The sequence below is a fragment of the Xiphophorus hellerii genome, chromosome 5, assembly GCF_003331165.1.
Source record: "Xiphophorus hellerii strain 12219 chromosome 5, Xiphophorus_hellerii-4.1, whole genome shotgun sequence".
NCBI classification, from domain to species: Eukaryota; Metazoa; Chordata; class Actinopteri; order Cyprinodontiformes; family Poeciliidae; genus Xiphophorus; species Xiphophorus hellerii.
In genome coordinates, this window is record NC_045676.1 from 31,191,658 (window position 1) to 31,217,747 (window position 26,090).

The following is a 26,090-nucleotide window of genomic DNA, read 5'->3' on the forward strand; positions in this document are numbered from 1 at the left end:
CTCGTAATGAGGTTCCATTATGGGTAGAAGGTGCCTTATCTCCAGATTCTACAAGCCTCTTTGCAAATATTAAATCCTTTATAGTACAGATGTGCACAATAATGTTCTACAGAGCAGGTAGAAGATACTGACCTGCTAATTACAGAAGACTTGCTCTAAAAACACTTATAATTGCCTTTCATTCGCGCAACAAAAATTATCTTAATGTCTCATCCATACAATGGAAACCAACTTAGCACTACTGCAGAAGCTAAAACTACAGTTTTTCTTACTCTGTTACTGGGGCTATACCTAGTAAAAGCCAAAGACACAAATTGTTTCTAGGTTTCTTGTGTTTAGTTTAGAAATATTTCCTTAAGAAGTGAGTCTACATCCTTCTACGTTGTTGGTCATGCTTCACTGAGATATGTGTCATATCATATAACAGGAGGGGACCCACTTGGCCAATTTGCCATTGAGCACCTGCAAAATGAGTGGAAGGTCTCTGTCAGGAAGCCGTTGGACAGAGAAGTGACAGACAATTATCTCCTAAACATCACCGCCAGTGACGGCATCTTCACCGCTAAAGCCGTCGTAGAAGTCAAGGTGTTGGATGCCAATGATAACAACCCAGTGTGTGAGAAGGTAAAAAGTGATTTCCCTTTGTTGTTGCTTGTTACTTCCTGCTGTCGACGTGAGCTTCTTTCCCGCTTTAACATTCCATGTCTCTTTCCTCTTTGTGTCCTCCAGTCCATCTACAGTGAGAGCGTCCCAGAGGACTCCCCGGCTGGCAGGCTCATCCTGCAGGCTTCTGCCACAGACGCCGACATCCGCTCAAACGCCCAAATCTCTTACGAGCTCCAGGGAGCTGGATCGGAATATTTCATCATTGACTCAGACACAGGTGTGTATCCATGCAGTGACAAATACCAAAGAAGAAGAAGAAAAAGAATGAATGTATCGTATCTCTTCTTCACAGTTTGTCACATTACAACTAAGAAATGTTACTGATTTTATGAGGCAGTGGGACCAACACAGCAGAGCACATCATTGTAATGTAAAGTGAAAGTGTACATAGTTTTCAGACACTACCAATTTTTGCTGCCTTTACTAGCTCTGCCCATCTATTTATGCGGTAAAGAACAAAGCTTTGCAGAATAACTGAGACTCAGACAGATCGGACGGAGCATCTGTGAATTCTTGCTACAGATTCTCTTTTGGATTTAAGTCTGGACTTAAATCCAATTCTAAGACACCATTATGCATTTAATTAAACTTTTCATTCCACTGTAGCTCTGGATGTGTGTTTGCGATCACCATCACAAACACACATCCAGTGAGTTAGTGTGAACCTGTATCCCTGTATCAGACTGTTAAGACAGTTTCCTCTGAGGTGAAATTACTTTCAGGTGGATTCCACTTAGGGATTAGATAAAGATAACTGGTTGTACTGCATTCAGCTTAGAGGTGTTAGACTAAAGATGGCTGAACACAAACACACACTTTAATTTTTTATTTGCAAAAAAGAAAAACATCCTTCTAGTTTACAATTATGTTTATGTACATTAAATTTGGGGTTTTTCTTGGGACTTTCTCCCTCTTGTGGAGGTTTTTGGGTTGTCGGGGAGCAGTTTTTCAGGCACTCGTGTTAAAGTCTGTCATTATTCAGCCTTAAGCAGCTCAGCAGGTTGATGCTCCACGTGAGAATTGTCATTCTTTTGGAAAGTCTTTTGTTTTTGTGAGTGCGCGTCTCTGATAGTGTCAGCCCCAGAAGAGGTTGGGAAGTTTTACCCGGTTTTTATTTACTTTTTATTTATACATTTTTAAAAAGGGCCCAGAACATTTCCCTGCTGTGCTTCTTTGAGGCTTTCGGCGGCACAAAAACACAGGCGAAGCACACTTGGGTTGAATTAATGTCTGCCTTACTTGCAAATTATTTCCTCTGGGAACCATGATAAATTAGACGTTCCATCTGGCTGGTTAGGGTGGAAAAGCAAACTGAAGAAATAAGAAAGCCCCAAAAAGAATAGCAGTTGATCAAAAGCAACCTGTGATTTTAGATTCTGTGCGGAGTAAAGGCAAGGGGAAGCATAACGAAGTAAGCCAGTAGATTTGAGCAGCTTTTCCTCACATCTGCTGTCGCACAGACAGAATGAGAGGAAAACGCCATCCAGCTGTCTTCTGGCAGGACTCAATGCTGCTGCTGTGGAGAAGGATTTCTTTTTCTTTTTTTTCACAACTCAGACAAGTAGGAGAATTGCTGATTATGATCGCTAAGAGGCTCTGGAGTTTTCCACCCTGCTTGTGGTGAAGCTGGCTGCTCTGCTTCCCAAGACACTTCCAGACTGCTCTCTGCTGCCAACTCTGATGTTTACCCCCCTACCCTCCCTGCCCTGCCTTCTTCTACCACCTACTGCACTTCAGTGACTTATTCATTTTTCTCTCTTATCTCTTGAAAGCCATTAGTTTTTGAAAGCTTTGTCTTCACCTGCTGAGGAGCGGATAAAAAGTTCTACTGTGAAGCTCAATATTTCACTTGTATATTAGTTTCAAATAGGGGTGAGCGATATTAACTTGTAGTTTTATCACAATATTTTGTGATGCTATTCTTATAATAAGAACTAGTTATTATGTCTCTCTTTTCAGGTAAGTATGTGCCTGTGACTGCATGGCACAGCAATCACCGCCCCATAAACACAATTACTGCTCTAGAAAAACATTCTCATTTGTACTACGTTTCTTTAGGACACCAGTCACATAAAAAGTATGTTTGCCTCACTAAACTGCGCACTGTAAGCGCCTTTAATCATGTTTTCAAATGTACTCAAAGTAGAACAAACCGTGGAGAAAATAGTAGCAAAAATATTTCTGAAGGAAACTGCCAAAGTGTGCTTTAGTCTGACCCTAATCAGGTGATCTGATGCTGAAAATTAGCAGCAATGCCATAGTTAGCTTAAATGTAACCAGTAGCATGTGGGAAATTACTAGCATGTTGACTACCAGTGACTTACTCGACTCAGTATACATTAGTGTAAGAACTAAAATGAACTAAAATGCTAAGATTAGCTTAAATGTAGTCAGTAGCATGTAGGGTATCACTAGCTTGATGACTTCTTGTGACATACTCTACACAATATGCAAACATTAGTGTATAAACTACAATTAACTACAATTCTAAGATTAGCTTAAATGCTGTCAGTAGCATACGTGGACTTAAATTGACCTACTCCATTTAGTATGCTAAATGTGGCTAATACATCCAAAATTAGCTAAAGGTTACTGTTAGCATCAGGGTTGTCACTAGCATACACAGTAACTAGCATGTAAAGACTACTAATAGGATGAGGGTTAACCCTAGCATGTTGACTAAAATTAAATTAATTCTCATGACAAGAAATTTATCACGATAAATCATAAACGATACGATAAATGCCCACCCCTGGTTTCAAGCTCAAATCTGACCTGCATGTCTGCATTTCTAACCTCTAGGAGAGTTGAAGACCTTGCAGCCACTTGACAGAGAGGAGCAAGATGAGCACAGGTTCAGAATGAGAGCAGTGGACGGAGGAGGGCGATACTGTGAAGCCGAAATCCGCATCGCCGTGGAGGACGTCAACGACAACCCGCCGCAGTTCTCATCCGAGTCTTACTCCATCACGGTGTTCGAAAACACCGAGACCGGCACACTGGTTGGAAGACTTTTGGCGAATGACATCGATGCAGGTCAGCTTTATTCCTCTTTGTGCTTCAAATAGAAACTGAATCCATCATGTTCCGCTGGGAGTGAGTTTAAGCTCCTCTGCATTGCTTTTGCTTCCCTTTTTAAGATGTGATTGCAAATGCACAGTTTGGCTAGTTAGGCCTGACTTTTGAATCTACTTTCCTGCTATAGCATAGAGGTTTACATTCTCACGGAACAGGTCAAATTTATGATGCAACGCATGGTGATTATGGCCATGGTTTCCCAGGAGACAAAACAAGCCCTCTCATTTTCTCAGATTGATGCCACTGGTCAACAGATTAGAACGCAGAAATGAGACGATGAGACGTGCTTTAGTTTTATGAATCAGTTGAAAATTGTCAGTTGTCTGTTTTTTTTCCCATTGTCACGGCTGACTCATTTTAAACGGAAAACCATGTGGAAAGGTTCTTAAGTAAGAATGAAAACTTGTCACGGATAAGAGGACCCTATTTTCTTCCTCTATCTCCATTGATCCGTGAAGGAGACCAGGATCAGCACCTGCAGCTCACATTTTTAAAAGATTTAAGAGGACTTCAGCCTTAACCAAGCCTGAAAGAAAAGGGAAAAAACTGGCTAACTGGCATGAGTTGAGAAATGATTCACAATCAATACCTAAAGCTAATAACTAGATGACTTAAGTGTTCCCATACAGTCTGGAAATTTATAGAATTTAGCTGGAGTATTTTCCAGGTGTGGGCGAGTCTGGAAAAATGTTTGATTCAAACTATTTTAGAGTTTTAGATCCATCCATCCAAATTAGTGGGATTGGCAACAAAGTTGTAACAAAGTTTTCGTTGAAGGCAACATACAGTTTTCCTACCTGAAACTCTGTCAGAATTTCCTGTTAATATTTATTTCCAACTTGGAAATTAGAAACTCAAATATCAGAATAAAGATGTTATGCATGAATAAACTACATCAACCACTACGCAGTGGCAAATAAAGCAAAACTATGTCAATATTCTTCTAATATCGAAAAAAAATCATTTTTGCTGTTTCCATTAAATAAGAAATGCAGTTAAAATCACACATGGATAAGATTGTTCACATGAGAAGTCATTGAAAAACTTGTCACAACATCCTCCTCCATCTTCTTCCTGTAGTTTTCTTCGTAGTTTGCCCCAGTAGTAACGTTTGGTTGTTGGTCATGTGACTCGTGTGATGCAAAAAAGTGTTTCCATTGCAGTTTTGAAAATTTTGCTAATTTCGATACTACCAAAAAACACCTCCTCCTAGAACCAAAACATCATTACATTTACATTTGTGTTGAAAAAAGAGGAAGTCAACTCAAGTCAACCTCAAATATCTGTATTGTATCGAAAGGGAATAAAGTGGATCAGCGCATCCCTAATTTTGTATTCAGTAATAATCTGTCATATTTCATAAGAGTGAATTAACTGCAACAAAAAATAGCACTAATATACATTAAGTCTGAGCATTTTATGTTCCATAACGTTCTGCAGGGTAAATACACTGATACATAATGGTCTAAACCAAGTATAAAAAATAATGAAACGGAATTTTAAAGGAACAAAATGGAAACAGAAACCGAGTCCAAGTTCAAAACAAACAAGTCCTGCTGCTTCACAATGACTGGCCTTAAAGTTGTATTTAGAAAACCTGGTGCATCTGTCATAAAGTCCACAGTTCAGTATGGCTCCAAGCTAATTGTTGGAGCCTGAAATTGCCAGAGAAACCTGTGTACACTGACTTTGTTTCCTGCTGTGGCCATAAAAGTTAAGTGGCAGGAAATAAAGTCACAAATGCAGCAAATTAGCAGCCAGCCTGCGTATTAATACAGTTCACAAAGAAACACTAACCTGAGGTGAATGTACTCTGAAAATCATTCTGTACCATTAAGGCGTTTATGCGTTCATTTGGGCTCTCTACTGACTCACTGGGCTCCTATCATGTGTTTTTTTGTTTTTTTTTTTTCTGTAGAGCTGCGTTAGGTTAAATGGCACGGGGGGAAAGGATAACAAATGTGAAATTTTATGAATGATCAACCCCTGAAATTAAAAGCTCCATTACACTCTAATGAAATTTCTCTCTCTTCAGGCTAAATTCTCAAAAGGGAGGATTGCAATTTTCCATTTACCTAGCGCATCACCATGGGGGCCACATATTTATCTCGACCGTCTCCTCCTTTCAGCAAACATTGCCAATCACTAAGAGGCTCACACATGGATGGCTCCGACAGCTTAAAACCTTCCAATTTAACAGCCGTTGGAATTACTTTGAGATTTTCTTTCTCGGAGACTGGTGGACCTGCCATTCCAGATTGCTTTCGGAGTTTACTGAAGCAGGACACCCGAGCTCCAAGGACCGTTTCAGATTGTTGACTGACAGAGAATCAACTCTGTCTGCCTCGTTCTATTTTCTTTCCCCCCATTTTTTGGGGGGAGCGGCGCTGCTGACAGAGTGAATAACACGCCTCAAATGGGGCCCCTTAGAGACAAATGATAAATGGTGTACACAAAGCTGGCATTAAGACTTCTCGTTGCGCAGGCTTGGCTTGCAGAAATGTGTTTTGGATTTTACGTATCAAGGGCGAGAGCAGTTTTCGAAAGGGCGGCGAGAGCGACATGCACCCCGACAGTTAGCCAGTAGCAGTAATTATTAGTTACTTGGTGCAGGCGTGGATGGGTTTCACAGCTCGTAGATGCTTGTATATTTAAAGGAATGGTTTTGTTTTTTTGTTTTTGTCTGCAGTGTTTCATATTTAGCTGCGAGCATGAAGCATTGCATATTTGGCTCAGATCCACTTTCAGAGAGCCAAAGAAAATCAGTAGGTTTGACCCAGTTACCACAGCCTTCAATCAGTTGTCTTTCCAGCCAAGCATCAAAATTTAAAATCTAATGTAACCCTCCTCCTCAGAGGAAAATATTGCATTATCCTCCATACTTTCTGCATATTTTAGAGTGGATTCATTCTTGGCGCTGCTCGCTGTGTGCCACAGCCTCTGTGATCTCTCTATGATGTCGGTTCCTCGCCCACATAGTTTGCTCCCCCAGTTCAGCCTCCCGTTACAATCTCTGAGAGGCAGCACTTATCAGTGCAGAATGATTATGAACCAGACAGAGACACAGAAGCAGACTGGTGCCCTTGATCCGTGATAAACTTCTAAATTCCCCCTCTGATTCTGCTTTGTCCTTTATCTCACCACCTGGGTTTGAGTGTATCTCTTGGCCCCCGGCGCTGCTCTGCAATCTTATTTCGTTCATTCCGCTTCTAGAATTTCACCGTTTTGGAGGAATTTGAACGTTTTGTGCTTCATCCCCCTTTGTTACTTTGTCAGAGATCTTCAGAAGCTCACTGCAGTCAAACTTTAAGATGTCTTCAAAGAGCTGGCCCTGCCTAAAATGAATGAATAACATGGCTGAAAAACGTATCATGATATAAGCGTTTCATGTCAATAATTATCGTTGATTATAGATTTGTTTTCTTTGTTTTAAATATCTCTCCTCTTTTATCCACTGTTTTCCCTCCAATCTGTTTTTTTTTTGTTTTTTTTTAAGAAGTTATGAGGCACGGCGGCAAACCTGAAACTGCCGCTTGGCAAGTTAAATTGTTGCTAGGTAACCGAAGAGTGAGTTAGTTAATCCCACTCACCTTGTTTAGCTCAGTAGGCAGAGTTTTTCCTCTGCCTACATCACCCAGAATGTTATGCTATGCAGTGACCGGAGACTGCTCCAATAGCAGCGAGAGAACCATAGCGCCGGGCATTCTGGGTAAATACAACCAAAATAAACATGTGTGTCTGGTGCTGTGGGAGAAATAGCTCATGGTCTTTTACCAAAGACAGAAAAATAAAAATCCTAAAACTGCTAAAATCTGACCTTATGTCTTCTTCAGAGGTTTTTGTGTCGTTTCCCTCAGTAGTTCTTGGTGCAGTGCCTCCACAGGTGAAGGGGGGAACAGCTTGCTCAATGGGTTTGGTTCATTTGACAGTGCAGTGTGAAAGAGAACCACACCGACTGAAAATGGAACAAATGTTGCAATTTTGGTACTGAATCGAACCGAGTCTACTGAACTGTTGGGTGTTAAAACACCCTTAGAGAACAAACCCAGCTCGACATCAATAAGATTTCATATAATAAAGTATTTTATTCTTAATTCATTAAAAGTGAAGAGACAGCAGCCTTTTCATTTCCTGCGTATAAAGTAACAGCTTAATTAACCAAATGTTTCCAGCTCAGTTTCATTTTCAGCATTTCTGCCAAGGGACCAAGACGAGCGTCATTACAAGTAACCATATAAGACAATATAGGCAGATATAACTCTAAACAATTCTCCTAAGTATCATCAAGCAATCGTCTTCTAAACGTTCCGACCGGATGAAAGTGATGAGGATCTATATAAGCGGGGTTCCCTACGGTCATCTCTCCATCGTGATAATGAGATCTAGACAGGATGGAGGGCACTCACCTGATAAATGGGACTATAATAGCGGATTCCAAATGGGGACCACCTGCAGGAAAGCATTATGATTATTATCGTGATCAGTCTCTGTCTTGTTTCCGGGTACATCACACTTGTGGGAGGACATGAGTTATGAGGACGTGGCAGATCAGGCGGTTAGCACCAGCGCTCACAGTGAACCATGGATCATTTACACCAAAGTATTTGTACTGTTTGAACGTTGCACATTTTGGCATTTTACAACCACATGGTGGAATGTACTTTAAATGGGATTTGATGTGACAGACCAGCATTCTGTGAAGGTAAAGAAACAATCCCCCCCCCAAAAAAATGTACGACAGAAAAACTAAAAAAAAAAAAACTCACACATAATCTTTATCTAATCTGACTAAGGATAAACTTTGTCATTATAGATTTGGCACAAATTTCTATCTATGAATGTGTGAAGCTAGCCTGGCCATTTCCTTCCTCCGCAATTCTATTCGATTCTAATATCTCTTCAGTGCTCCATCTGGGTTTTTTCCCACTGACCTTGATTTCTTATGGTGATTTTCAACTGGGCCAATCAGCAAACAGAAGGAGTTGTGAACGATTACACAACTTTTGGAATTGTATTCTGCCTGTAGTTGTAGTTTGATAATGACAGCGGAGGAAATGAATGAAGACATTCGGTTCGTGTCGGCCACGCTTCTAAACATTGAGCAGTTAAAGTCGGATCAAGACGAATTTCTTAGGACATTCATTTGTTGCCAAGATGTCATTCGACTGGGCCCTTCTCTCTTTTTGGTGAGGGATGGTTGTCAACAACGCAATCAATTTCCAGTAAGCCTCATAGCGTAGCTTCCTTCACCGCTGAGCTGGCGCATCACATATGTCACGTCCGAGTGACAGCAATTGGGTGAAATCAGATCCAGTCGTATAAAACTTTCAACGGAGTCCACATTTGTTGAATCTCTTCTCAGCAGCCGAGCGTTCAGACCCCCCGCACAAGGCAAAGTGTAGAACAAGGGGCTGGTTTTTACCAGGCATGTAGAGGCAAAAGACTTGAAATTACAGCTGCAATTGCATGAAATTGTGGTTCTACTTGCCACACTTTACAGTTTTAATTTTTTTTAATATATGAAAATCACAATAATATATATTTATGTCTATTTATAATGTGACGAAGAAAAACTGATGTGCCACTTACCTGAGTTAAATGATAATTGCTACACCGGGGGGAGTTATAATTAAACAACCAGACTCTGAAACTAACTGTAAACTGAACTTTGTCATTTGATGAATTAAAAGAGTGATTGTTGAAGTGTCATGAACAATTCTGAGTTTTTTTGGTCATTCTAGGTCATAACGGTGACATCATCTACTCCCTGGCCGACTCTGCTGATGGTTTCTTCTCCATTGACGAGCAAAGCGGCGTGATCACCCTGGAGCGCCCCCTGGACCGCGAAGTGCAGTCGGTGTACGAGCTGAAGGCCCGTGCCAGCGACCGGGGCTCTCCACGTCACTCCTCGCTGTGCGAGGTGGTGGTCTCGGTGCTGGACATCAACGACAACCCGCCGGTGTTCGAGCACCGGGAGTACACGGCCAACCTGTCCGAGGACGTGGCGGTGGGCACCCAGGTGGTCCGAGTGCAGGCGGCTAGCCGCGACGCCGACGCTAACGGGGAGATTTCCTACAGCATCATCAGCGGGAACGAACATGGCAGGTTCAGTGTGGACCCTCATGCTGGTATGTGACCAAGCTGGTTTTACTTTTATGTAATCTGAAGTTTTCTGCTTGATTTTTGTGTTTTATCAAGTGAAATTTTATTAAATTTACTGGGTTTTTTTTTTAGTTTCCAAAGTTAGTTGACTTTCCAAATGTTATTTTGATTGTAGTGCTTTCTAGCCATGGATTTTTAAAAATTCTTGATTTGTAAACTTTTATTCTGTTATTTAAGTTCCACTTCCTCTTGCCTTGCAGGCGATGTATTTGTGATTGAAGCTTTGGACTATGAGGCGTCTCATGAATACTATATCACAGTGGAGGCCACAGATGGAGGCTCCCCTCCCCTCAGCGACATCGCTACTGTAAACATCAACCTTACCGATGTCAACGACAACAAACCCATCTTCAGCCAGGACGTCTACACTACAGTCATCAGCGAGGACGCCGAGCTCGGGAAGGCCGTATTAACAGTAAGGACTAGAGGTGTCAACGTTAACGAATGCAATTAATCTGAAGATATTAACTCGCTGATATTACATAATATAGATTAGTGAAACTACCTATTTAGACCTAAAAGCTTCTCTCCGAAAGAGGGTTGACTAATTAACAGCAGCGCGTTATGCATTCGACACACGTGGATCGAAAGGCGAAAGTTTTCTGCGATAACTGACAGCTACAAAAGTTAAAATTTTTTTGACTTTCTTATGTTTCGTCTCTAGCCCTCGTGTTCACATCTACATGTACTAGCTTGAAGTTTCACTTGCTTGAATTACGCCATTTACTCTGTTGGATGATAATCATCTGTCGCCTCATTGCATTAATTCCATAGAAAATGACCAGAAAAGCGACTTTAATAAATTCATGTTTAAAACAACATGACATCATTTTAACCTTCCTGCATATAAAAACCTGAAAAGCTGAGAATCTTCAGACATGCTTGGTTTGAGACAATGAAACCAAGCATGCAAACTTTAAAAAAAAAAAAAACATGCATAAAGTTTTCGATATGGGCATTTGCTCAGGGCCGCATCAGAAAGGGGTGGTGCACTCAAGTACTGGAAAGTAATATATAAACTTATCTGTCAATTGTCCCCTGAACAAGTTTGCTATGCTTCAATGCATGTGTAGTAGAGCAAGTTTCCTATATTTACATTTCATGCTAATAAAGTTAGGCATAGTGATTAATTGTGATTAATCACAGCAGCAGAGTGTGATTAATTCATTAAATTCGTTAATTGACTGACAGCACTAGTAAGGATACATGTTCTTCCTGAGATATGCTTAGCTTGTACAGAGCAGATGACTTTTTTTATTTTACTTTATTTTGCTGTGGTTACCCATAATCACTCCAAAACCATGTGAAGGGTTTGACATTTTTCATCACTCCTGATTTCCCTCCAGCCAGATGTGTCAGTTCATTCACCTTCTCCCTCTGTGCTTCATTTCCTCGCTCACTGCCCGTCTCCTCTCCGTCCATTATTCGCTGAATGCACTATCACATATCTGCACCTGTGGCAAACCACCATCTGGTGGAGCAGCTAAATTAGGACCGCTGCTCTTCATGCTCACTGCAACGCCACGTTCTGATTCAATATCTCACACACATATTAAAGCCGGAGAATGTGAACGCATGTGACTCATTAGGCCTGCTATTCAACTCAAGGTATTTGTAACCTTTAGTCCGTCTCACTTTAACTCCCTATTGATTTCTGTCTTCCCTCTGTTTGAAAATGATCCCCACTCCCAGCCCTTTATCTGTACATATAAGGTACCTGAATATAAATGAACCGTCAGAAAATTAGATTTTAATGCATGCCATTGTCTCATACCTGTAAATCCTCTGTGTGCTAATTTCCCCAGGGATCCTTTTTTTGTATTTGACATTTATTGAGGTTTTCAGTGCTATAGGATTTGTTGTGTGGGCGTGTGTGTGTGGGTGGGGGTGTGTGGGTGTGTGTGTAAAGCTGCATAGCTAAATTAATTTTGCATTGGCTCTCAAAAATATACCCCTGTTAAAATGCCATGATTTTTGATGTAAGAAAAAATCATGGCAGCTTGATAGAGAGACAGCTTGATAAATAATTTTGCAACGTTTTCCACATACGATATGATGAGCCATTTATCTTGTACAACTCCTAAGAAATGAGAATGTTCTGTTGCAGATTTCTTTATTTTTAGCAGCGTTTATATATATATATATATATATGTATGTATGTATATATATATATATATATATATATATATATATATATATATATATATATATATATATATATATATATATATATATATATATATATATATATATACAATTGACCAGTGTTGTATAAAATACTGAAATCTCAGAGTCAAGTAAAAGTATAGGTACCTCTCCAAAATACGACTTTGGTAAAAGTCCAAGTCACTGACTGAAATGTTACTTGAGTTAAAGTCTTAAAGTATCTGAAACTTCTTGTACTTAAGTATGGAAATTACTGTAAAAATGGATGTACTCAAGTAATGTAATGAAAAGTACAAGTAAAAAATAAAACAAGGCAAATGCAGTTTGAATGACTTTTTTTATATTTTGGTAAACTTGTCAAATAAACTTAAAATAATGTACCCAACCAAGTGCAGGCAAAATTAAACCTGCTAATAAATTGTTCCAGTTTTAAAGAGTAGCACATGTTAATGGTTTGTGGTTTTGAACTTGCATGCCTTTCCTATATTCGTTAAATTTAGTCTAAATTGCTATCGCTATGGCTTCTGTCCCCCCTTGAACAGAGGAGTCTAGGTAGCCTGCTACAGTCAACATTAGGCCTAAGCTAAATACGCCACGTGTGGAACTGAAACAATGCCAAACAAAGTTCATTTATGGTCAAGATTTCACAATACAATAGTGCCTAGTGACCAAGCTATAGTTACTGAAACAGGAGGATTATAACCATTTCATAAGACGTTACCTCGATGTGTTTCTTCAAGTTGGACGGGGAGTTTTTGTAAGATAGAATTTCCACATCTTTGGGCAGGAATAACATAAACTTCATGCGGTACGACGAATCTTTAACACCCACGAAAGAGTATATTGTGTTTAAATAAGGCCATGGGCTCTCATCACCAGCTGGTGGTTCCCCTGGAGCCGTGTCCGACGTAGTTGCAGTCGTTGTGGTCTCCGTCTCCTCCTCCATTGTGGCTGCTGCTGATTGCGAGACTTGCTTTGTGTTTAATGGGAGAAGCGAAACAGGTGTATCTTATTGGTGGTGATGAACAAGCCCAGGCAGGTAGGCTACGGACTTTGTTGCAGTCAATCAGTAGGTGGGGTCAAAACACTTGCGTTTCTCTCTTTCGCTTTTTTGTAACGAGTAACTAAACCACACATTGAAAATGTATCGGAGTAAAAGTATGCGATTAAGTTCGGAAATATAGTGAAGTAAAAGTGAAAGTCATCAAAAATTTTCATACTCGAGGAAAGTATGAAGTACTCCAAAATATACTTAAGTAAAGTAGTGAAGTATTTTTACTTCGTTACTATACAACACTGCAATTGACAGACCAAAAGTTTGGACACACCTTCTCATTGAATTCAATGAGAAAGTGTGTCCAAACGTTTGGTCTGTATTGAGTACAGTACTGTACTGTATATGTGTTGTTAACTGATTCTTTGTGGAATTCTCTTTGACTGAAAGGTGATGGCCGAGGATTCTGATGGACCGTCCCACAATCACATCCGCTACTCCATTGTGGACGGCAACCAAGGTAGCCCGTTCACCATGGAGCCGCTGCGGGGGGAGCTTAAAGTCGCTCGCCAGCTGGACAGAGAGAGAGTAAGTGGAGCAGCCGATACTTCCTGGCTGTTCTCATGCAATGTAATCCATTGAGGAACTAATTGCAGTGAATGCGAAATCCAATCAGACTCATGCCAACTTAATAGGGAGGCTTGTTTAGTGATTTGCATTATTGCTTAGAAGAGCGCTTTTGTTCATGTACAGTAACTCCTGCTCTGTGTTTCTCCCAGATGTCTGGGTACACTCTGAAGGTGGTCGCCGTGGACAACGGGGTGCCCCCTCTCTCCAGCAGCGCCATAATCAACATTGACATCTCAGACGTCAATGATAACCCACCCCTTTTCTCCCAGGCCAACTACAGCCTCATCATCCAGGTGAGAAGGGGTAATGGGGGGGTCAGTGACGATTGCTGATTAGAGTGAAAAAGATAGATGGAGAGGGAGAAAGAGACGAGGGGCTGCAGGAGGGATCGCAGCGGACACGGAGAGAGATTAGGAGAAAGAAATAACGGAAGGCTTTGCGAGCAGAATATCAAGGAGGAGGATGGAGGAAGAACAAAGGTAGGAAGAAGGGAGAAGCAGGGGGATTGAAAGACAGAGGTTGAATCTTAAAGCACAGGAACACAGATCAGGGATGGAGGGAGTGAAGGAGAGGGAAATCTACAAGGTGGAAAGATGAGAGGGGATGGCTTATTAGAGGAAGGGGGGGGAGGATAAGAAACATTAAAGGGAGCTGCATCAATAGATTGGCGGAAGCTCAGTAGAAGAGAGAATGCTTTCTTCCCTCAGCATTTAGCAAGGATAGTAAAGCGACTGATGCACTAAAGTTAACTGATGAATGAACTCAGCAAGTTTAGACCTTTGTGAGAAGGATGAAAACGCTAAACTAGTGGAGCATGCCATTAACTGATAACTATATCTATAATTATGAAAGTGAACATCCAAAGCTCCTACATGTCAATCCTACATCCATAAATCCATGCAGCCTTTGGCCAAACACGCATCATGAAAATGACTAGAACACACTAAAAGTCTATCCCAGAATTTCTAGCAAAAATGTGTTTGAACCCCTGGCGGTGGAATGAGGAACACCAGGTATGACACTAAAATTAATTATCAGCTAATTTAATATAAATGAGACGATTTTTGACTGTCAGGGTTTCCAAAGAATTGTATATTTACTTTATACTGTATTCAATTTGCAACTCATTTATTTATGTAACCAGTGGACAAAACACATGCCAGCTTGCTGCAGAGCATCAGATCTGAACATTGCTTCACCTCTTCACTGCCTGCGTTTTATGGCCCATTAGGGTTTGATCAAAGCATTGCAGTAAATTTTCTTAAATCAACTATGAGGGGGAAAATCCAGAGCTACACATACTGTACACGCCCACAGGAAGATCGATAGCTTTTTTTTTTTTAGCTCTGCAGAATGAGTGTAATGGGTTGCCAAAGATTCAATAGATGTCAGATGTGAACATTATTCAGGCACAAAAAGGAGAACACTTTCTTTTCAAACTCATGCTGTTCTTTTAACTTTTACTGTCTGATCAGTCAGAGCCAACAGAAACTTTAGAAACATAAAGAATCATGGGGGTAGCTCTTCTTTTGTCCAGTTGGAAAAACTATAAAAAGGTCAGCATTAAAGCAGAACCTTCCAGAAGCCGGATGCTTCAAGCTAAGTTCTGTTATTCACATGTCATTTACATTAAGTAATTTCCCTGCTGGAATGAAAAAGTACTTCTATTCTATTCTATTCTATTCTATTCTATTCTATTCTATTACTCACAAACTATTTTTAAAAGAACACAGAGGTTTCATTGATCTGGTCTTGATTTCCATTATCATTCCGATTGACTGAGATGCACCTATAAAGCAGGTGGGATCAGTGGAGGTGGGATCAGCTTCAGATGGCCTTTTGTCCAGCTCAGCGATGCTCCTTCAGTCCACAAAGCAGCATTGATGCATTTCAGAAGTCAATGACTTCAAGCACAGCACGTCTTCTCATCACACGTCTTGTGACTCTCAGGAGAATCGACCAAAAGGCACAAGCATTCTTCAGCTAGCCGTGAGCGATCGAGACGCTTCACACAATGGCCCACCTTTCACCTTCGCCATCGTGGAGGGGAACGAGGGCGGCGTTTTCCACATCAACCAGCAGGGAGCGCTGGTGACCACGGGGGTGCTGAGCAGGAAAACTAAAGAGCACTACTTACTTCAAGCGCAGGTGAGTCGCAGAGCCGAGGTGAGACTAGGGTCGGCGGTTTGCATCGACTTAAACTTTCGAGCTTCAGCAGATTTCTGTTTATCCACATTCTTTTCCCTCCTGCCTTCCATCGCTTCTCCAAGCAGTCTGCTCACTCCCCTAAAACCCCCTGAAGTATTTTACTGAGAGCTTGCTGCACCGAGAGTAACTTTACCGGAGAAGCTGAAGTAAAATCAAATTTGATGTGATGTGATTTGAATAGAAGTAGATATCAATCAATTAATCAAGTTTGTTTTTATAGAATATTTCAGCAACAAGGCAGTTCAAAGTGCTTTACATCATTTACATTAAAACATAAAAACATCAAAAACACATCAACAGTTGTGAAAGTTGTGAAACAGTTGTTGACTAAATAGGACAGAGAGCAGCTTTGATTGGCTCTGTCGCGTAACCAATATTGCATTTTGTCATGAGTTATTGTTAAAATTATCATTGCACTGCTAATATGTTGGTCAATGTTTTATTAATTATGACTCCAAAGCAATACTAAATAGGTGAATTTTTAGTCTTGATTTAAAGGAACTCAGCATTTCGGCTGTTTTGCAGTTTTCTGGAAGTTTGTTCCAGATCTTTGGTGCATAGAAGCTGCATCACCAGAAAAAGAAGACCCGAGAGGTCTGGAAGGTTGATACAACAATAGCAGATCTTTAATGTATTGTGGTGCTAAGATGTTGAGTGATTTATAAACTAACAGAAGTATTTTAAAAGTCTATGAAAGTCCACAGCTGCTTCACAGCACCTTATAGATGACTAAATAGGACAGAGAGCAGCTTTGATTGGCTCTGTCCTCAGTGGAAGGGAACAGAGGAGAAATGTGTGGGCAGATGGGACATGAAAAGTGTGATGTCGTTGTGCACACAAGACTCAAGCTCTGATTTGAGTCATTGCTGTTGGTTGTTTTCCTGCAGAACCAACAGCTAAATCCCGTGAAAGTGTGGTTGTTAAGATGTTTGATCTTGTTAATGTTTTGTTGGCTCTCTGTATCTGGTGCATTTGCAATGTGTGGATGCTGTTAGCCGAGGGACTGAGGCAGCAGTGGAAGAGTTTGATTGCCCTCTGGTGTTGGAAGGCAGGTAACGCCTCACCGTCCTCTTCTCCTGTGCAGGTGTCCGACAGTGGCAAGCCCCAGCTGTCCTCCACCGCCTTCATCAGCGTGCGAATCATCGAAGAGAGCGTTTATCCCCCCGCCGCACTCCCGCTGGACATTTTTGTCTCTGTTGCTGGCGATGAGTACCCCGGGGGGGTGTTGGGAAAGATCCACGCCACTGACCAGGACATCTACGACACCCTCACCTACAGCCTCGCTGCTCCCGCTTCCACGCCAGCAGACGAGAGCGGAGCCTTGTTTTCGGTGTCGGCCTCTGACGGCAAAATCATCGCCCTGCGGCCGCTCGACGTGGGCCAGTACCCTCTGAATGTGACGGTGACCGATGGACGCTTCACAACGCCGGCGGACGTCAATGTGCAAATTCGCCAAGCGACTCGTCAGGCCTTAGACAACTCCATCGCGGTGCGCTTCGGAAGCATCGCCCCAGAGGAGTTCATCGGGGACTACTGGAGGAATTTCCAGCGGGCGCTCAGGAACATCGCTGGGGTCCGCAGGAGCGAGGTCCAGTTGGTGAGCCTTCAGCCGGAGCAAGGGGATCTGGACGTCTTGCTGACTCTGGAGAGATCTGGGAGCCCCTACCAGTCCCAGGAGGTAAGACCAGCCGGAATAGGAAGTTTCAAAAGGGTGTTTGTTATTTTTCACTCATGAGGTTTTATTAACTTTGCATCATTTTAAAATCAGCGGTCTAAATTATGATTTTTAGGCAACCTATGTTTTTACTATTATGTAAAATCGACTTTTTAGTATAATGTTATTTTGTTCAGAAAACGACCACAAAGGAGAATTTTCCATTAACAAGCAGGATGAACCAAATCTGCTCCTGGAGGGCCGGTGTCCTGACAGTTTTCAATGTGTCTCTCCTCCAACACGGCTGATTCAAATGCTCCAACTACAACCTCAGTATGTAAAGCCTTTAGCAGAGGTCTGTCAAATGAACCATCATTTGAATCATGTGTGGTGAGTCAGGGAGAGAACTGAAACATTCAGAACACCGGCCATTGAGGACTGACTTTGGACACTCCGGTCACACTAATCCCTTTGACTGAGTCATTTCCTGCTGAATTTTCATCAGGTTGTCTTCCGCAAGCTTAACTCCTCTGCGGCTATGATCGAGGACATGATCGGGGTCCGCATTGTGCGTGTGGTTCAGAAGCTGTGTGCGGGTCTGGATTGCCCGCTGCACTTCTGCGACGAGGTCATCTCCCTGGATAAAACCGCCATGTCCACATACAGCACTGCCCGCCTCAGCTTTGTCACACCGCGGCACGTGAGGACGGCCACGTGCCAGTGTGACGGTACTTTGATCACATAAACACACACATTGGGTGTTTCCTTTAACTCTCTTGTTGATAACCGCGATGTGTCGTGGCATTTAGGCGGAAAGTGTCCTGTCCTGAACAACCTGTGTGAGAACGGCCCCTGTCCAGAGGGGATGGACTGCGTGGCTGACCCCAGAGACACCGTCTACAGCTGTGTGTGTCCGGAGGCCAAAAAGGGCAAATGTTCCGGTAGGAACTTTTCTTTTTTTATATTAAAACCTTTTCTACATGAACCACCGTCTCTGGAGTTAAAACCATTACAAAGTTTCAGTGCATTAGCTGACCTGATATCTGTGCACATAGCGTTTACAAAAATAAATTAGCTAATTGTAATCATGCAATGGAAATTTTATTTAATTTTTTTCGCATCACACAATTCACATGATCAACAACAGATGTTACTACTGTCAGGCAGAGGAGGAAAGAGGAGGAAGACGACAGGAAGTGGTAGAAGGATGATGGCACGGCATGTTTTTTAATGACTTATTGTGTGAACAATTTTTTTCACATGCAATTTTTATTGCATTTCTTATGAAAACACCATAATTTAAAAATTGTGCACACATTTGTAATGGAATTAGATTTAGCAGACAGTATGAACTGGTGGTGCCACTCACCTAAAACGCTGAAAATTGTCCCATTTCATTGGCCGGCTGATTTCTTTCTGCATCTAGAAAAAAAATGTCTGTACTTGTTTGTAATTGTTTGTGTGAGAACATTTTAGGTACTCAGTAGATGCTGAGAGACAAAATATAAACATGTCGTCAACACTGTAAGAATGTCATGACAAGCTAAATGTTAGATGCTAACAGTGCTAAAGTAAACTATCGGTTCCATGGTTACTATTGATGCTAAAGTACGAGGCTATTTGGCTTTCTGAAATTTTTTCTGTGCAAAACTCAAAAAGAAGTTTCTTTTTGATAGCTGTTGGTCAGGTCTTCACTCCTGAACCCCGTGTCATTTTATCTTGTCTCCTGAGCTGCATGTGTTGGTTTCGTAGTGCTTTGCTGCTCTTGCTGTTCTCAGTAAATTATTTTATTTTTTGTTTTTGTCTCAGATGGCCACTCACTGACCTTCAGTGGAAACGGTTATGTGAAGTACCGTCTGATGGAGAACGACAACAAGGAGCTGATGAAGTTGTCTCTGAGGCTCCGGACCTTCTCCAACCACGCCACTGTCATGTACGCGAAAGGGACAGACTACAGCATCCTTGAGGTGTGTTCAAACTCATTATGTAGCCGCATCTTCGGATTTGAACCTTTGTCCTCCACATTTAAAGAGCCACATAAGGAAACAGACCTCGCCCTTTCTCTGAGCCCATTCTGTCTGTGTACAAGGGCTGAAGGGTTCAAAAGGGCATTTAAAAGCTCCATTCACACGCCTGACTATGGGAATGTGGCTAGCTGGTAGGAAAAAAAACTAACGCAAGCTATTTTAGTACTGAAGGGAAGCAGACAGGAGTTTTACACACATTCCTTTTCAGTGTGTCTGGAGGAGCGCTCTGCATACCAGACAAAGAGGCGTTCAAGTTTCAGGCTGCCATCTAAGGATTTTAACACCAATTGTTTTCATATTTTAGATGTTTGTACAAAAGTCAAAGTTTATCAATGAATAAAGCTTCCTTTAGTGTCTAAAGGAAGCTTTATTCATTTAGACGCTAGGATTAGACAGTTTTCCGGCTGTATGAAAATGAGTGTTTTCCTCAAAACTGCGAACAACAGTTTTGCGAGCTGAGGCCAGGTTACATGATTGGCCTGCTGACATTTCCTGCACATTCAGACTTTGTTCCGACTCTGGAACTCAGCAGCGTTTCGTCTCTTGGAACAGATCGTAAACGGACGCCTGCAGTACAAATTTGACTGCGGCAGCGGCCCTGGCCTGGTGTCGGTCCACAGCGCCCAGGTTAACGACGGGGAGTGGCACTCCGTCTCCCTGGAGGTGGACGGTAATTACGCCAAGCTGGTGCTGGACCAGGTGCACGCCGCCTCGGGCACGGCTCCAGGCACCCTGCGCACGCTCAACCTCGACAACAACATTTACTTCGGCGGACACGTCCGTCAGCACTCCTCGCAGCGCCTGGGCCGCAGCCTGCCCGTCGCCAACGGGCTGCGCGGCTGCATGGAGGCCATGGCGCTGAACGGCCTGGAGCTGCCGCTCAACAGCAGGGCGCGGCGGGCGCAGGCCGTGCTGGAGGACATGGTGGACGTGGCCCCGGGCTGTGCCCTCGCACCTGAGGAGAGTTGCTCCAGCAACCCCTGCACCAACGGAGGGAGCTGCGTCTCTTTGGCCAACGGAGGTGAGTCTTTCTCTGCTCCTTTGATCATTTGCACCGATTCACATCAACCCTAAACCAGAAGAATCATAAATTATATACAGAAGAGATATATCAAGGCAGTCTCATCTGCAGATTTTTTTTTTAAGAAGTATGCTAAATTTGTTCAGATTTACACGAAACATCTGCATAATTAAAGGACAAAAATCCCATTCCTCATCAGAATTCTGATTGCAAGAGTGTTACGCTCAGTGCTTCGTCCTCATTAGCCTTCTTCTTCCTGAACTCCACAGGATACTTCTGCAAGTGTCCTTCCTCCTTCATGGGCTCCCAGTGTGAGCTTGCAATAAGCCCCTGCACCTCCAACCCCTGCCTGTACGGCGGCACCTGCGTTCCCCGCGCCGACGACTTCTACTGCCAGTGCCGAGGCCAGTACTCCGGACAGAGGTAATGTGTTGCTAATAAATCAGCCCAGCTTCCATGTGTGATTTCTAATGTACAAAAACCGTTTCTCTCATGTGTAGATAAAATGTTTTGGGGGAAGGAATGTTGTGTTAAATTGAGGATTTTAGTGATTCATTTGATTGAAATACTACAGTAACTTTTGAAAAACAGCCACTGGATGCAACAGTGAATTTGGTTATTTTTCTTATCCAAAAACAGTCATGTCTATACATATAGGCTCAAATTCAAAACATGAAGGTCCACTACTAATAATTAATGGTTGCTTAGGAACCATCCACTATACCCTTCCATAAGCTTGTTGGTTACATTTGTTACTTTACACGTACTGGGATTTGATGTGTCGGTTTAATAGGAATGGTATTTCATTATAAAACAGGAGGATAAACACATATAGGTCAAGATTCTTTGCAAATAATTTTCTGAAAAATGTAGTTTTTATTATTTTTAATTCTTATATCGTTGCAAAACCTGGACATAGAAAAACCTGAAAAAAAATTCCACTTTTTAGATGGTTTTGTGCAAGTCCCCTGAAGATGAAAATTTTCTGCTTTGAGATTTCTTTTTGTTTTTGTTTGAGTAAGGCTTTTTCAAAATTATAACATTATAAATGTAATATTAAATATTTAGCATTTTGTGAAAGTGTTGCACATAAATTATATACACATACATATTTTAGACGTTATAATGATCACCCCAAAATTTCTACTTGTTGGTTATTCTGGTTCAGTAATCACAGAGATCCTGCTCAGTCAGGGTTTCTCCAATTGTGGTATGTTTTTTTGACCTTATGTGCATTTCCTATCCAATAGCATTCCAAGACTCAACAATAGGGTTCAATCTCTTAATTTTGAATAAAAAAAACAAAACGAAAAGTCAACTTGTCTATTTTTTAAATAGAGATGTAATATTACGATACCGGGTCTTATGGGGTTAAGATCATCTAGAGATCTTTAATCCCTTCTGCTTTGCCAAATAGTTCAAGCTCAGTCAGACTGGATGTGATTATTTTTAAGGTAGCTGATTGTACTAGGTTTTATTTAGGAGAGTCAGAGTAAAGGAGTTTGACAAATACACATTTTTCATATTTGAAAATAAAAAGTACATGTTATTTGTTTCTCCATTTCACAATAACCTACTTCCTTATGTTGGTCTATCACATCTAATGCAAATAAAATACAATACAAAAGTTTTTTGTTGTGATGTTAGAAAGTCACCAACAAAGCACATTAATCCGTTCTTCAGAGTTGTAGATTACAAAATGATTTCTGTCAACACATCTCAGAAGTGAAGCTCCTGTCCATCCTCATTTCCCTCAGGTGCCAGTTGGGGCCGTACTGCAGAGACAACCCCTGTAAAAACAGCGGGACATGTATCGACAGCCTGGATGGTCCGGTGTGCGAGTGTGTAGCTGGTTTCCAAGGAGACAGGTATGTCTGTTTGGACTCAAATTCTCCATCTGGATCAGCTCGACGCTTTGCATCAGAACCTCACCGAGTCCCTCTTCGTTCTGTCCAAGGTGCCTGAGCGACGTCGATGAGTGCATCAAGAACCCTTGTGCTAACGGAGGCCAGTGCCAGAACACGTACGGCTCCTTTAAGTGCAACTGCTCTCTGGGTTTCCGCGGGCAGAAGTGTGATCTCCCGGAGGAGGTGCAGAATCAGTTCGTCTCCACCCCCTGGAACATCGGCCTGGAGGAGGTGATCGGCATCGTGGTCTTCGTGTTCAGCATCTTCATTCTGGTCCTCCTCTTCATCATCATCCGCAAGAGAGCATGCCGCAGCAAGTCGAAGACGGGCGGCGCCGACAAGCACCCCGGCAGCTCCGGCGTGCCTCACTCCTTCCTCCAGAGGCCGTACTTCGACTCCAAGCTCAACAAGAACATCTACTCTGACATCCCCCCGCAGGTCCCCGTGCGCCCCATCTCCTACACTCCCAGCATTCCCAGCGACTCGCGGAACAACTTGGACAGGAACTCGTTCGAAGGCTCCACCATCCCAGAGCACCCGGAGTTCACCACTTTCAACCCGGATTCTGTTCACGGACACCGGAAAACCGTGGCGGTGTGCAGCGTGGCGCCCAACCTGCCCCCGCCTCCTCCATCCAACTCTGTGTCAGACAGCGACTCCATACAAAAACCCAACTGGGACTATGACTATGACAGTAAGTCTGCTTCCCTCTGGCTGCTGTTAAATCTAACTTATAACATTGTGTGGAAAGTAGGGCTGTCAAAATTAACACAATGTAACTTTAATAAAAAAATATATTTTTCACATATTTGTTAAAGCTGTCAGTATGTTTTGACAGTATGTTATTTGTGAAAAGATCAATCTCCTCCTTCAGCTATCTTTACTGTATGGAGAAATGCACAGCTCCCAGTTGGAAACAGCCAATCAGAGCCAGGAGGAGGGGCTTAGTGCTGCCAATCATCCATGTGCATGCACTGCTAATTGTGCTAATGAAACGACCTTTACAGGAAAACTGTTTTATTCGCTGTCATCAGTGGCAATTCTGACTAGCCTAGCATTCACAACAGATCATTTTAGCTGCTGGATAGGAAGAGGGGGAATGAGCAGCGCCACATTTGATATTTTGATTGGCAGCGCTGAACACAGGAAGGAACCCAAAATTATTTTACTGTTGTAGACAAAACAATGTAGCAAAATATCTTTTTACATTCAGCTATTCACGACTTAAGCAACACTAAACTGTTACGAACAAATAAAAAACATGAACAATTGTAAAAACAAAGCATCAAAGTCACGAGAAAACAACTGACAGCCCTAATAAAACGATTTGTAAATAAATAAACTTATTAACATGAATAAACTATTCATGTTAGCAAGTATTTAATCGGGATTAATTCACAGCAACCCTGTTGTTCATCAGATTAAATGTATTCATCGTTTGACAGCCTTAGAGGAAAGCGGTGATGCCCAACCTGAATTGAGTATTTATTATATTTATCTATTTGAGTAAACACATGCCTTGTGTATCCCAATGCTTGGTTGATTTGCTTCTCTGCAGCTAAAGTGGTGGACTTGGATCCCTGCCTGACCAAGAAGCCAGTGGAGGAGAGCGCCTGTCATCTGTACAACACCAGAGGCAGCATGTCTGAGGTCCACTCACTCAGCTCCTTCCAGTCAGAGTCATGTGACGACAACGGTACGCCGCCGTCAGTTCAGCACTCGCTAACCTGACAGCTCTACATTTTTAACATTCAGGCGTTCTGCAACGAGTTTATTCCTGTTTTGTGTGATGCCTGGTAAATTTACAGCTAACACTTAGAATTTTTTAATTTTTAATTATTTTTTTTTGCATGTGCTGAATAAATGACCCGGTAGTGGCTGTGGGGTCACATGACTTTTGTTTTTTTTCTGTTCCTTTTCGCTGCGGGGCTTCAGCTCCCATATGGATCAAATCGGTCCACAGATCCAGAACCAGGTTTTAAGCAGGGGGTCCGGCCTGTAAGTCCTCAGTCACTGTCCGTACAGACGGAAGAATCACAAGTCCCCCGTCTGATCAGTTCTGCTGAGATTACTGATTGGAAAACATAGAAACCATTTAGAACCCGGCTCTTTGTTCTCACTTTGTGACGTTATCTCAGAAAGAAGACGGTTGTTTCAAAGTCGCTCATCGCTTCCTTTGATTTGACATTTCTTCCTTCATATACTTTATTTTGTCTTTTTCTGTTTCTTTCTGTTCTTCTTTTTTGTTGAATTTAGAGACAAATGGATGTTTAACATCGAAGAGTATTTTACCAGGGTACTCTTATTTCTCTTACGTTCTCCCATCTTTTCATTTAATTTTTCTCGTTTTCACCTACAGGTTCATCTCAGTCAATCAGAATATCATCTAATAGTATTTATTTTTAAATAATACCATTCAAATTGTCAAACTTATCTCTATTTATCACATAGTGGTATATTTTAAGCATGTACTGTTGAGTAAAACCCACAAATTCATTTTCGCGTACAATTTCAATATTACGGAAAACATCTAAAAAATACATACTTTTAAACAGAATTGATATTTTGAGTCCATATTTTGTCCTACATAATCAATGGGAAAATGGCTGACTTGACAGTGATTCAGCAGTGACAAAGCCCCAAAAGCTTTTTCCAACAGAAGTTGGCAAACATATGAATGGAAAGTTTAGTGGAAGGATAAAATGTAGTACAGTGATAGCTGTAGTGTTCAGAGGATTGTGAAATTTTTTTTTTTTTTTACAGTTTTGAACAGGTTGGTAATGGAAACACAACCATCATCACAACTAGCAGAACAAAGTAAAAGGCTTGAACTATATTTCTTTGCTATACTTAACACAAGTTTCAGTTTTTCCAATGAAATTACTGAATAAATTAACTTTTTGATGGTATTTTATTTGCTGAGATGCACCTGCAGATGATGAAGGACAGTCCATCATCATATCATTCATCCACACCTTCAAAAATCAGAACATATCCTAATCTGACAGAAAAAACAGTTTATGTTCAGATCTCTGGGGAATTTCCCTGATTCTTCCATCTGTACTGTGAGTGGCTCCCTCTGGTTCTCAGTATATAGTAGCTGTATGTTATGTTGCACAAACAGAACCTGACCTCCCCCGCCGAAACCCCCTCATCACCCTCGCTACAGTGTTCCCCTCTTACACGGTCTCATCCCCAGCCATAACCCCCTCAGACTCAGTGCTGACGCTCCAAAGACTAAACGTGTGTGAAGAGCGACCAGGACCCCGGTGTGTGCTGCCATCACTCCGACCACATTCCATCTGTGCTTGCTTGGTTTTTTGCTTTTTTGATAAATGAACAAGGCTTTCATTTTTACTAATGTCAGGTCTCTTTGATCCACTCTCCCCCCAACCCCCCTCTGCCTCTCACAAGCCTCCATTGTGACAGTAATCCACCTTGTCAATTCTGTTGTTGACACTGTGGAAGGAGAAGGTACTCTTCTGGCCTGTGTCCACCAGTGCTGTTGTCCCTCTGTGTTTTGGTGTCCAGTGCAGGTTGAGACTCTGTCATTGTCTTACACAAACGGCCCTCGTCA

General features: G+C 41.9%; 1 protein-coding gene across 8 annotated transcripts in view; it reads left to right on the forward strand.

The window, feature by feature from the left end:
* The window catches only part of fat1a (FAT atypical cadherin 1a), a 98,088-nt gene that overhangs the window by 66,346 nt on the left and 5,652 nt on the right, over nucleotides 1-26,090 (forward strand). For 5 of the 8 annotated variants that reach the window (XM_032563054.1, XM_032563053.1, XM_032563055.1 and 2 more), the window contains 17 exons: nucleotides 428-624; nucleotides 730-883; nucleotides 3,469-3,702; nucleotides 9,486-9,872; nucleotides 10,107-10,321; nucleotides 13,517-13,654; nucleotides 13,846-13,989; nucleotides 15,647-15,844; nucleotides 16,989-17,582; nucleotides 18,064-18,286; nucleotides 18,368-18,499; nucleotides 19,368-19,525; nucleotides 20,138-20,606; nucleotides 20,876-21,029; nucleotides 22,364-22,474; nucleotides 22,564-23,207; nucleotides 24,072-24,209. In XM_032563054.1, coding sequence (XP_032418945.1) covers nucleotides 428-624; nucleotides 730-883; nucleotides 3,469-3,702; nucleotides 9,486-9,872; nucleotides 10,107-10,321; nucleotides 13,517-13,654; nucleotides 13,846-13,989; nucleotides 15,647-15,844; nucleotides 16,989-17,582; nucleotides 18,064-18,286; nucleotides 18,368-18,499; nucleotides 19,368-19,525; nucleotides 20,138-20,606; nucleotides 20,876-21,029; nucleotides 22,364-22,474; nucleotides 22,564-23,207; nucleotides 24,072-24,209 — 4,290 coding nt within the window. Of the gene's footprint in view, nucleotides 1-427; nucleotides 625-729; nucleotides 884-3,468; nucleotides 3,703-9,485; nucleotides 9,873-10,106; nucleotides 10,322-13,516; nucleotides 13,655-13,845; nucleotides 13,990-15,646; nucleotides 15,845-16,988; nucleotides 17,583-18,063; nucleotides 18,287-18,367; nucleotides 18,500-19,367; nucleotides 19,526-20,137; nucleotides 20,607-20,875; nucleotides 21,030-22,363; nucleotides 22,475-22,563; nucleotides 23,208-24,071; nucleotides 24,210-24,448; nucleotides 24,512-24,769; nucleotides 24,810-25,927; nucleotides 25,988-26,090 lie in introns of all 8 variants that reach the window. The other 3 variants (XR_004339308.1, XR_004339307.1, XR_004339306.1) reach the window with 3 other exon arrangements.